Source organism: Branchiostoma floridae, chromosome 13, assembly GCF_000003815.2.
Source record: "Branchiostoma floridae strain S238N-H82 chromosome 13, Bfl_VNyyK, whole genome shotgun sequence".
Taxonomy (NCBI): Eukaryota; Metazoa; Chordata; class Leptocardii; order Amphioxiformes; family Branchiostomatidae; genus Branchiostoma; species Branchiostoma floridae.
The window spans coordinates 14935093-14948829 of NC_049991.1; the positions used below are offsets into that span (position 1 = coordinate 14935093).

A 13737-nucleotide genomic window follows, 5' to 3' on the forward strand; every position below is an offset into this window, starting at 1 on the left:
TTGCAACATTTGGCAAATACGATATTTGAACGTTATTAGACATACATCAAGTAAATTAGGGTCTCATTTACATAAATTATTAGAAAATACTACAATAGCTTTCTTTGCTAAGACTTTGATATTTCTAGCCTATTGTTATTTAGCTAGAGAAGATGATCAACTGATGATATGATTTATGTAAATGAAGGTCTGATTTGTAAAATTGATGAGAAGCATTCACATTATTAGTTCACCCTTCACTCACAAGAGAACCCCTTTTGACAGCAATCCTCTCTAAACATTAATCGCCAGGCGAATGGAATACGACTATTAAAACCCATTGATAACAACAATCCTTAATATTTATAAACAATAAAACCGTCGCCATGGCAATAATTTTAATTGCCACACTTTTTACTGTAGGTTCAAGATGTTTAAGATTGCAGTTTTATATTTAAAGTTTAAGATTGCAGTGGAGAAATCCAAGCAAAAAACTGTGAACAATAAACTACTGAATAGATTTCAACATTTACAGCAACTGCTTCCTTGTACTAGTACTCTGGATTAACTTTTAGAATGCCTAGAGCAATATTCCGAGACAAGTGACCTTCCAAGGTCAAAAGAAAGCAATACAATTTTAACATTCCTCTTTATTTTTTATTCCTAGTTGCCCTTGCCCATAAAAAGACATCCACAATTCCACATACATATACAGTGAATTAAAATGGCATCATAATGATGTTTTATAACCAGTAAATGAAGATGCACATTAACATGGGAAATAAGATTTCAGTTGTTCTTTTATTACTATAGAGTAATACCGCACAAAATCATACTGCATCACACATATTCGTCTTAACCTTACAAAGCTGTGAAATTTATCGCCTAGCTTCCGAAGAATATAATTAACTTGAACAGTTCAATATATATTTGTGCCAAAGTCATAAATCTGTGTTCCTCGAGCAATTCATTTCTGCTACCTAGCCACAGGTGCTACTGAGGAATTGACAGCAGAACCAGGAATGACACGTTTGAATTGCCTCATCTTCCATAATGGGCATCTAAGACTTCGGGAAAAAATCCTATCATATCAGGTAAAGGATGAAAGACAGATTAGATGGAAAACTAAATAAGGGATGATATTTTTATCTTCTTATAAGTATTGATCATGGGAAGTGAGGTCCTTGCCACCATTCAATTAGGGATTATTGAATTATGCTGATATTGCCTGCAGATTGTGCACTGTGAATATGTGCTTCACCCTAAATATTCGAGGCAAAGTATGAAATGATGTTAAGGTGTTTGAGTGCAAAAGCTGTTAGGGCTAAAACCTACACAATAGCATGTCCAAAACATACAATACAAAAACCAGAAGCTCTAATGCAGTACCAAAACAAGCTGCTAGGAGGCCTAAAATCTTATAACTTAGAGGCCTCATAAAGACCCCACATACCAAATATCAAACAATACACACAGATATTCTTGAATTATCGTGTTCACAGATAGACGAATATATGTAGCCTACAGCAAATGTTATCAAAAGTCATATTGCCAAAATTTATGCATACTGTAGAGTGCTGAAAGTGAAAGGAAAGTGATACTAAAATAGCACAGCAACCTCCAGCAACAGAGGGGGCAAATTTGATATTGTCTCAGGATAATAATGACTGTGGGGGATGGTCTTCAGGAGAGCTTTCATTCCGTCAACACTAATGTTAATGTGTGTGACATTTTTGGAATATTCTACTGTTTATTTACAAAATAAAAACTGATTACATAATAATACTCAATGGAATGATACACATCTGATATAACTGTCATTTTTTTTAAATGTGCAAGAACAGGTCCTAATCAAGCAGCTATTCACATCCACGATATCGATGGCTTTGCATACTTTATCTATAGAAAACATGGAGTCATCCTACAACAAGCACAAGTCTACCAGTATGCCCATAAATAAGACAACAACTCTAGGGGTTCACGCCTCTAACCAAAACTGAACCCAACTGCTGCCTTTGCCTCAGGACTCAAAATGATTTTGTACCTACCCCAAAAATTCAAGAGAAAAAGAACAAAAATGTTTAGGTGCATAGAATTATGTACTTAATTACAAACCTTGCCAATGCCTCTCTTCACAATTTGAATCTGAAGTAAAATAGCTAACTTCAAAATCTTGAAACAGGTAATATACCATATTTTAGGTTTTACCCGGCATAATCCATTGTTTTTTTTATGCCTAGATGTCAAGAATATAATATCCAGAGTATAATGTATTATAGTGAACAATCCTTAGATATCATGTAATCCCCACAAACATCTATGGTGCATGCAAAATACAAAATTAGGTGCTCTGTTCCAATTTTGGGTGCATAAAAGTACAAACACAGCCAGTATTTTGAGCCCTCTTTGGCTCAAGCACAGAAATTTGTATAGTCTGAATCGACGCCATACAAAAACACATGTACAATGAGACAGAAGGCAAATGTCAGCTACAGTTAGCGTAGCAGGCAGGAATGCTGCCGTGAATTCTGAATGTTGCTGAGGAGCCGGGAGAAGCAGTGCATATTTCTATGGCAACCATTGTAGGTAAGAGTGGCCCACAGGCTAGGGGTGGGTACCAGTACAGAAAATTCAGGTACAGGTTTTGCTTAGGTCTAAAGAATCAAGTCCAGGTCCGGACATGAACCTAGACCTGTTTATCTGTGAAAACATATGAATGGGCGATACTCAAAACAATGGTCCATTTCGCTTCAAAGGATTCTGTCTGGTGGAGTATGCAACGTCCATTGGCGTTTTAAAATTCTATCTTCATGTAAACAACTCTAACTGCCTATGTTTTATACCAAGTTGAACTGTAGAAACTTAACTAACGTAAAAATCAACTCTCCTCTACATGTACTTCGCCCTTGTTCTTTTCTTTTACCTGTAAGCCCCAAACACATTAACGCCTGCCGACAAAATCTTTTCTGGAATCAGGTATACATGTAGCATCCAGTCCACTGATTTTTTTCTGAGAAAAAATGGTTTTGGTACACCGTAATGGTTCCCGCCCCTACTACAGGCCAAGACATGCTCGTAGCCACATTCATAACATAAAACAATTTCCCAGCAAGCCGCTCCGAATATTTGAAGCAATATAGAAAATGTAAGTCATGGACCGTCGTAATATTGGGTTGCTGGCTTGGCTGTGATGTGTTGGACAGGGCAAATAGGATAGACATTTTAGGTGCCATATTGGACCACTAACTTACTTTATCCCATGATCACAATGCTAGTATCATCATCATCATTGTCGCATATCAGTGTTCGCTAGTGTACCACATTAGGTACAATACTGACTAAAGCAGTTGGTATTTGACTTGACTTGACTTGACTTGACTTGGATCCACATTTAGCTTAACAATGTTGTCAGCTATTCTTCCTGCAGTCCTCCACATAGAAAAAAAGAATACAACTTATATAAGTCATAAGAATAATATCTTTATATCCAATGTCAATATTAGAGAATCTAAAAGTGCATAGTACATGTCGTGTAAAGATTTGTCCCTCATCCCAATATGGCTACTAGTAACTTGCATGTACATTCACAAGTTGTAAGGAGAAGTGTTTATTAGGATAAAGGATTATCTGATCAGAAACATCTTGATTCGCTAAAAGTAAGACCTAGTAATAGATGTACATAGCCCACTAGAATTTAGTAGAAAGAACCAGGTATGCAAAACATGGCCCAAACAAATACCAGTCATAATCCATTTAAAGGGAAACTGCCTGGCATTTCTGATGATTTACGTTGCGTTTTGTTTAGCTTGATGTTCAGATCAAATGTCCAGCAGTTCAGTCAGAAATGCCACTTCAACTGCCAGCAAACACATTAACAAGCCACATTCAAACTTGGAGTTGACAAAGATCAAATACTAGTACCTTTCACTTGCAAATTGCCTGTGTGTATGATTCCCGTATCCCTCCAAAGTCACTGCAATATTCCAATTCAATATTGTACGCAAGAGACGCAAACTGCTGGATGCAGGCCAATCGTGATGAGGAGACCTTATCAAGTAAGTAGTAAGGAAGTAATATTCAATGCAGTTTATGAGTTTTTAAGACTTGATTTTATTTTCCCATTAAATAAATATGTACCTACTGGCTGCAAAATACACCTGATATCATACACCCGATATTATTAAGATACAAAAATTACAAAGTAAAAATTAAAAAAAAATGCAGGTACTTCTGTGATTCTGTTCAACTTTATTCTGCTCACTTTCTGGGCTTTTCCCACCCAATAAGCAGGGGTGAGGAGACAGATGAGAGGGGCTAACAAACGTGGCAGGCTGTGTAGACCATCACAATCTTCTCCATACATCAACAAACTTCTGTAGCCACTGGCGAGGCCAACCTTCAGCACTACTCCACCTTTCCTGCCTTCATCTCTACACTGTGAGTTATGTTGCATCGACTGAAAATAACAACTTGCCTCTATACCTTTACATCCCATACAGATCAGTAGCCACCATTGTGGTGTATTACATAACAGAACCATAAAATCATCGAGCCAGTCTTCACAATAATCTACTAGCATTCTCTTATGTCGTTCACAGCCTGATAGTGTTTCCAGCCTACAACGGAATCAGCTTGTTGAAACGGAAAGGAGAACCTTTTTGTTTTTGAAGACGGATAAACAAATAAGAGAGAGATTTAGGGATTTGGCTGGTTGACTGTGATGTACACAAGCCATTTGTAACTGTGGTCACAACTGAAGAGAAGTATGACCTGCTGAATCTTATCTTGCCTTTTACGCAACAGCTGATCGATCACATGCTTGTCCGCAGAGACGACCAAAATATCATCAGAACTTTATTTCTACAGCCTGTGTTAAAGACACCAGCATAGAATAAAGTCTTACCCTAGTCTTAGTTACTGCGCTATTTCTGTACTAGTACAGTACTGCTACTAGACTTCTTGCTATGACAACTAGGAATAGCGAATGTCTGACAAGCGATACTCATGCTACATAGTTACAAGCTGGAAAGGTCAAATGTGACGGTGAAATTAAAAGGGTATCAGAACAACTGGTCTGTGCCAAAACTGTCGTGTAAAACTGAGTGGTAAGCCAGTCATTATGTCAAAATGTAAATTCCACATAACGTTAGCATGTCTTGTCTAGATTTAGACTGGCGATAATTTGGATCTATTCGATAGAGTTCTTTTTTTCTTTTTATGATACAAAAATCTTATGTGCAAAGATGTTAAGCCTGGGTATGTCTACAGATTTAGATTCTTTTCTGTCCCACTCATTAGTTGGGAGTTGATATTGCTGTTTTTTTGTTCTCAAATCTGTCATTATAAGCTTACGAAAATCCGTTTACATCAATTTAATATCATGAAGTTCAAATTTTTGGTCAGACAGTGTGACGTTTTCTTCCACCCTGAGAAGGAAATTGTCGTCCCGGTACGGAAGGACGGCTATTGGAGATAGCCCTGGTTTAGACCTATTAACTCCATCATCCACACAAAGTTTTACCTACAAGGGATGAAGTGATGATAATGTACATGGAGGTGCCAACGTTAACACATTTATCAAACATCCCACGTCTTCCCTTAGTCACTTTTACCACAAACTGTCTCATCAGTCATGTGTCTTCCCTTGATGACAGAATTAGGTAGAGGTGAATTTTACAGTCTGCACCTTGTGGAGAATTAGCTAGGGATTGTGTTAAAAAAAAAACACACCCATAGGGCTCCTGGTTCAACCCTCGCTATCACAAATTCATGGGAGGGAGTCGACAGCCATTCCCATCATTGTGGGGTCAGCGCAGCAGCATTTGTCTTCCCTCCAACAATGGAGGCCGTCGCGGCGCACACTTGTGGAACGTAATGAGCAGCCAAAGGACAATCATTCCACAATCACGCAAATGGAAAGGATCACGCGCAAGCCAGGTCGTTGGCACCATGTGTCCGTAAATTGTTATGCTGAAGTGCTGATCTCCGAGGCTTAGATTAAGTGATAAATATTTCGAAGAAACAGGATGTTGAGGATCCTACCACAGGAAAGGAACGTAATCTCACAGAACAGAGATACGCACACATGGAACAACTCTACTAGGATGTAGCGACATCAGCATCAATGCCTTAAGACAGAGAGCTTTCTTATCAACATCAACCACGTGTACGTTTCTCTGTGTTCTAGTCAACACCTAGTAATTATTAAAAGTGCATTTTCAAATGCTGTCTCCTGTCCATTGTCATAATGTGCTTTCCTAAATGTACACTACGATAGTGTGATGAACTCTAATTTAATTTTATGGCCAAGTTTATCATCCTGAATAACGTACATGCAGGTAACATATAATTACTCAATTTTCAGAGCAGCCTTGCTTAGTTAACCCTTTAGATACATATTTACTGCTTTATGTACTATATATGACGTCTATGACTTGAATAGACAAACAGACATCAAAGCTGCCATATCCTACTAAAGAACATAGCATTACTGGCAATTTTTAAAGCAACCTTGCTTACTTAATCGTCGGAAAATATTCACCGATTTTATGTACAACACATAATGTGTGCGACTAGACGAACAACCATATCCATTTTCAGAACATACAACTAAAGGCAACACACAGTTACTCTATTTTCAAACCAACCTTGCTTAGTTAATCATCAGATACATATTCACTGACTTTATATACAACACAAAATGTCTATGAGAGACAAACAACCATGGAAGTTGCCATATCCTACTACAGAACATAGTTTTTTTAATGGTTACACACAGTTGCTAAATTTTCAAAGCAACCTTGCTTAGTTAATCATCAGATACATATTTACTGACATTATGTACAACACATAATGTCTATGAGAGACAAACAGCCAGGGAAGCTGCCATATCCTACTACAGAACATACCATTAATGGTTATCAAGGCACAAAGCCAGGTAATTTAATGTAGTGGCCCCTAAATCTGGCCACAAAGATGGTATCAGCTGGGCTGTGAGTGGCAGACCAGTGTAGTAATAACCTGGCTGTGATAATGTGCTGGAAACTCTGCCTGGAATTAAATCAATACTGTGCAACAAATTGGGTTGGTCGTGTGGTAGCTGCGGCAACAGAAATCGGCTCCCAACATGGCTGGTTGACGCGAACGAACATCTCAGATTGTGCCTCCAAGCAACTCTTTTTATCATTTCAACCAACTAGGTCAGCCTTAGGTTTCAAACTGAGAGCCGCAAATTACAATCTTTTCGGTTCCTCAAGTAGATTTCGTATGAAGTAAAAGATCAACATACAACTAGGTTTATGACATTAAATTTGAAGGAGTTTATGCACTATTATATCTTATAATTCGATTATATCATCCTATGCATTCATATTACATGTAGTCGTGTAAAATATTATACTTGAAACACTGAAAATACCCATGTTTTCATCAAAATATTTCTATCACATCAAAATGTCACCAATTTTCCCCGTCCGTATCTTTATGGTCATACTGCATGCACATAATAAACTCATTTATGTACTCAAGTTCATACAATGCGCTTTGCTTGACTTTAATATGCAGCTGAAGGGTCCTGGTCTGATCCTAAACCCTAGTTCTAATTGGCATTGACACCGGGAAGGTTAAACTCTGGGTGAAAGTTTAGAGCCATTAAGGTTTGGCCTGACAGAGATTTCTGACATCACGCAGACATACTTATTCATCACACATACTGAACATCGTGTAACTACAAATCTTCACATTCTTACTTAGCCCTGAAACAGGAACACACTTCCTAAGTATTGGTGAAACATCTACTTAGAATTCCACATGCAGAATTCCTGCAGACAACTTCCGTCTGAGCCGAGAAGACCATCCAAAAGACAATTTCCCTGCCCAGCCACCCGAATAATTGTGAAATGAATCATACAGGAGACTGGGGAGAGGCCTTTTGCCACAACAGTGCGCCGACATCCTGGGAGAGAGAGCTGTTGAGGAGAAGACAAATGCAGCTGAGAGTTGCCACACTCCCTGACAGTCCCCGTTTGTACAAACATGGGAAGATATAGTATGTCCTGGGTGACATACATGTCTGAAACATTAGAGCCACCATCCAACAAATTTCCCTATCCCTTTCACTGCAACCTGCTGACAAGTGCTGAAATATCAGAAAAGGTGTTTATGTACGGTTGCCTCTATCTGATACTCTATATATACAACAAATGTAATAACTAACTAAAAACAAACAGTGCGAGAGTGCAAAATGTACATATACATGTTGCAAGGATACTTGTGGCAGAAATGGCACTTAAGAAAAATAAACGGAGCCCACTTATTTGTCTACAGTGTATGCAGAGCTATTGACATTGTCTGAATGTGGAGCCAGTACTGTTCCCCTGAATACTTTCACTTCAACTAGTCAAGGTTTACTTTTTGGACGTGTGTCAACCTGGGACAAAGGTCGGCCGTCTACATTTTTGATCTGGTCCTGTTTATGTTCACATCTAACTTTGGCCACAGTTTTGCTATCACTGAGTGCATAGATTATTTGATAATACCACTGACTGTACTTAGTCTATATGTACTTGCTGAAAATTAGCAACGTTTAAGTAGCATTATCAGTTTTTCTGCTATGAAAGTATGAATTGTAATATAAGATATCAAATAAATGGAATATTATGTTTACATTGCTATGCTGTTACAAGCAAACTATGCACTAATCCACAGGAACATTTATCTACCCTGCTCTGAGCCTGACAAACAGCATAACAACTTTCCCCTCACCCCTCCCATACTGTTGTTGGTGTAACATTCTGGAGAAGACAGGACCAAAACAAACAGAACTGGTTCCCCACCTCTGGGGATGTCAGAGGTCAGGGAGAGAATTTGGTTGGCACGCTGCGTCCTGTCTTCTCCCCTATCAACCAACTGTTTTGGGCTGATGTCAAAAGATACGGCAGCAAGATATATGTGGACAACTTGTTGCTTTTCATTATGATAGAAAAGGAACCTACAGGCTATACATGGCATTAAGGTTCCATCAATCTCAACAGGTACATGTACCTGCAAAATTAATGTCACCACTACCGGGAAAGGGCTGTACAGTAAAACTGTTTTCAGATAACAAGCATCCAGGTCAAGGCAATCTAAGGAAATTGAGTCCTATCATTGACAGCATTATGCACCTCGTACAATATAAGTTGTAGAAATTTGCTAAAAAGGGCTTGGGGCTTGGAAGTAAGGAAATAAAATCTTTGATAAGGTGTTAAAAGAACAACATTAGATAGAAACATCTTGACAGGTATCAACATCTTTCTGACAAGCTAATTTACAACTAGTTGGTCATAATTATAAATTAGCACCTATTCATTTGATTTGCTGGACTGACAACAATGACTGAACGAGGACAAATTAAGAAGTAAATGTTCTTCCACAACCAACCTATAATTTACAAATAAACAGCTACCTCCTGATCATTTGTCATGATGAGCAATGATTAGGGATAGGTAATGACGGAGGAGAATAATTGTTTGTTTTACGAGGTGTCTGTGAGATGGAGTAATGGAGCCGGCACCTGTCTCCAACTGCCGTACATCAAACACCTCAACTCAAGTGTGATCATCCTTACTACAGCAAACATTGGACCTAATTGAGCGTGTCATTGGCACAAAGCGAATGATAATGACAGAAAAATTTACTTCCCCTGCACCAAGCCAGGCCAGATTGATGAGGAAATCTGCTGTGTTAATTACGCGCAGCTGAGGAAAATCAATGCCAAGCAATGAGTTGGTGGAGCCCCTGATTATGACCTGGTAAGAAATGATGGCTGACCTATGACCCAGACCATTCACATCATGCAGCCATGACAGCTCTGGTGGACTTTGTATTTTATAAACAGGTGGACAGAGTCGGTGCTAATGTTGTCCTTCCCTTGTTTGCTCTACTAGAACTGTTTGCTCTGGAGTTATCGCACATGACACTGTTACAAAGCTGAACTGCCCTTCCCCTTTAAAATGGCATAAAGCTACGTTCCTAAGTAATACAAATCAAAACATTGTCCTTTAAGTTATAGTTTTATTGGCTAAAATGGGGTGCTGTATCAACAAACCTGTTTATTTTACACTTAGCTGTAATCTTTGTAATCCTTATCTGCATGGCTGACCATTTAGCTGTTAATTTTTAGCAGTTCAAAAATGTTACGCTGAAACGTTAGGAGAGAAACTGTGAAAACAGAGAGAGAGATAACAACTTTTACAGGGTCTCTCTCGCATGTTGTAGTTTGTTTTTCTATGAAGTGAAGACAAAAGAATGTGTTTTCATAGCTCAGACAACAGAAACCTGTTCCTCTACTTTCTCCTGTGACACAGACTGGCCTCTCTAGTGTAACAAGATACACCAGAGGCAGCAAACACCTTTTCAAAAGCTTCCAACCAAGGCTTCTAACAAAGGCACCTGGGCGGGAAGTGTAAACAAAGGGACCTAATGATTTAGCGAGTAACTCACAACGAGGACACCACTTGTTTCTGCTCCAGGCAGTGAGTTTGGTGGGCTGTGCCACTTTCTATGTGTTCTGTGTTACGTTATCCAGTATGGCAAGGCACTGGCAGGGTTGTGGCAGACCCATACTGCACACCGGTGTGTGAATATGTGTGAATTCCTACCGTTTGCTGCTGGACTTTGGGCGGGTTTGGCACATTTTGTGTGGGTGGCGGTCTGTACTGCTCTTCTACATAGCCTGGAGGGCCGTACATTGGTTTGGAAGGCGCTGAGTCGAAGTTCTGTGGCGGTGGGCCAACCATTCCAGGGGAGGTGGGGTGAGTGTAGGGGTCAAGTTGCGAGCCCTCTGGTGTACCTGTGGATGGGGAGGAAAGCGTCACGTCGTGAGCTCGGATGTCACGAGGGGATGTTAAAGACTAGAGAGGAATACAGCACGTGAACAGGTGTCATACGGAACCCACCTGACATCCCGCGACTCGTGGCATTCCTGGCCACGTTCCTGAGAGCCGAGCTGGCGGGGTTGACGATGGGGTTGGGGCCCGGCGAGGGCGTGTGATGCGGCGGTGCGGGCATGCCGCCGACGGGGTCGGGCAGGCTGGGGACGTTCTGCGGCGGCGTCGACCCCGCTGTGGAACGATACCCTACGAGTCAACAGCCATGATTACTTGCGGGGCATCGTCAGAGATTTTCAACAAGTCAATCAAAGCACTCAACACTGTTATAATTCCCAAATGAATACAACGAACGTACAAAGAAGAGCGATACGTACCCAGAATCGTCTGTTTTAACACCGAGACGTTTTCCAAGATTTTCTCACAGTCTTCCGGCTTCACTCCCATCTGTTGGAGCGTGTGAAGTTGCAGTTGACAAACCTAGGGAATCAGAAATAGCACATTTAGCGACGTATCTACCCCCCTCCCCATACATGAGGAGTTCGGCGCCGAAAAAAATGAGCTCGACCATGTTGGCTGACTCGCCACTCACCGATTGAAGCGTCTCAAATCCGAATCTGTGAAAGATTTCGGCGTATTGTCCACACATAAATGTGTCGAGCCATCTCTCCACTGGCCCAGGCATCGCTGCAACCTGCTAGCCGACGTTATTTTAGACTAAAACCGGCAAACTTAGTTGCAGGAAAGGGCAACACGACGAACTTTGTCAGCTACTCATTATCATAATTGATGCAAAGGTGAAATCGAAATCCTCACGTGACTTTGTTTATCGAAGTGCATGACGGGTGGCGCGGATATGGGACTAACCATTACTCCTGGGTGGGGGTGGCTACAAATAATGATAGATTATCCATCAATATATCAAAGTGGTTGGTGTGTGTGCGTGGGTACGCATACGAAGACCTACACCATCTTGTTTAGCAGCAATAAAGTTGCTGATTTTTCATCTAACACCTCTCCATCGAAGTTGTATTTTAGCATACACCAGCAAATTGTCCGAAAGACATGGGCAGCCATAACATTACATCATGTTATGTTTTGAACTTGATGCTGTCATCTTCTCATCCTTATGGTGGTGGATTTATATCTCATATGTAGTGGCACCTAAGGTGACAAGCTTCCCATCAATGCACCAAATCATATTGTACCAATTGTCTCTGCCAGAATATTTCCAATTTTATTGCTCTAAAAATCGCTCTGGGCCCCTTTAATACTTCCGACAAATGTTTTAAAAATACCAGCAATAACAATACAGAAGCAATGAAGAAACAGCACTTTATCAGGAAAAATTGTCATATTAAAACAAAGAATGCAACAGTTCAGCTATATTCTTCGATGCCAAACAATGTGCATTTCCTTGATTGCTGACAAGGCCAGTTCACATTACGTATGTTCTAATCTTACAAGTTCAGACACAAAAAAAACACATACTGAATACCAATTAAGGGCTGTCTTTAATCTGTCCTTGAAGTTGACTGTACATGACCTTGGCAGTGCGGTATCTTCAAATAAGGGAGTACATGTAGGCACCTGACCTGTCAGTAGTACATGTAATTACAATTGGTACATGGCATAGGCCTTAAACACACAGAGTGATATTGTCACAGAAAGCCAAGGTACCCTATAAAGGTAAGCAAAATGAATTTATTGTTTGCAAAAGATTAGGTACAATCATACAAAAAGTAATAACAATAATCAGAGGCTGCCATTGATGTTTGTACAACTGAAATATCAACTGCTATGAGAAAAAAAATTGACCCAACTGGTATGAACCACTAGGTTGTGTGCCATCCTCCGTAGTTACCACTGGCAAAATCCTTTCGCTTGCTTGCCACAGAAGACATTTGGAGGTTTGTATTGCTTTAGCAAAGGCAGTGGCTCACCTTGTACACCAAGGTTGAAAACCTCATAAATATCTAAAATGCTATCTACAGGATTCACTGAAAAAATTGTGATGAAAAAAATCATGTTACATGTCACTACTCCAGCATTTATAATGAATGAAGATTTCTATGACATCATGTCTCTTCAAATATCTATATAAACAGTAATACAAAACTGTATTTCATGAAGAGTTGCCTGAGTATCATCAGGAGAAAGAAACAGTGTGTGAGTGTTTCACATATACAGTCATTTCTTGATGCTTATTTTACTACCTTTGGTTCCGTAGATCAAATCACAAAATCAGTTTAACTATCAAGCAAATACTTTTCCCAAACAGAAGAAATAAAATCTGATAAATAGATTTCATTCTATTATGTATTTTGTATCATGTTATTTGTATGAGTAATAGTATGAGTAAATGTAGAACTTAACATGATGTAATCTGTATCTTTGTTACATTTTGTCTGTCCCTTACTTCTTCCCTCATGACAAGTAGCCTGCAGGCTGATTTTAGCTTCCCAGGCAAACTATTTACAGTCATATAAATATTGTTCCTAGTACATGCATAAACTGTACCTATAAAAGGCCACAGGCATACCAAAAAAAGGACAAATTTTCTTCTAACTTAAGATTTCCTCATTAGGCCAGAGAGACATAAAATAGCTTCAGACATTACAATAGAAAACAGGGTTGGACAAGTCCACTAGCCCTATTGTCCAGGGCAAGTAAAAGTGCTGATTGGACAAGTGCATGACCTACCCCACTTGCCCGATCGGGCAAGTAAGATTTTTCCATTGAGTGAGATTTTGATATACTTGTTCCTTTTTACAGTCATGGCATCAAACAATGGTCAACATAGAAAAATAGAGGCAATAATAAGAATTCCATTGCTGGAAGTGAAAATGAACATAAAAGTGACATTTGAATTTTAGGCAAGTGAAAAATT

At 39.5% G+C, this 13737-nt stretch overlaps 1 protein-coding gene across 3 annotated transcripts in view; it reads right to left on the reverse strand.

Annotated features, from left to right (window-relative positions):
- Positions 1 to 11826, reverse strand: part of LOC118428469 (protein piccolo-like) — a 42286-nt gene extending 30460 nt beyond the window's left edge. For 2 of the 3 annotated variants that reach the window (XM_035838547.1, XM_035838546.1), the window contains exons 1-4: positions 11440 to 11826; positions 11225 to 11327; positions 10917 to 11096; positions 10620 to 10810 (exon numbers count right to left, since the gene is read on the reverse strand). In XM_035838547.1, coding sequence (XP_035694440.1) covers positions 10620 to 10810; positions 10917 to 11096; positions 11225 to 11327; positions 11440 to 11532 — 567 coding nt within the window. In that variant the 5' untranslated portion in view covers positions 11533 to 11826. The remainder of the gene's footprint in view (positions 1 to 10619; positions 10811 to 10916; positions 11097 to 11224; positions 11328 to 11439) is intronic. The other variant, XM_035838551.1, reaches the window with a different exon arrangement.
- Between the last annotated feature and the right edge of the window lie 1911 nt (positions 11827 to 13737).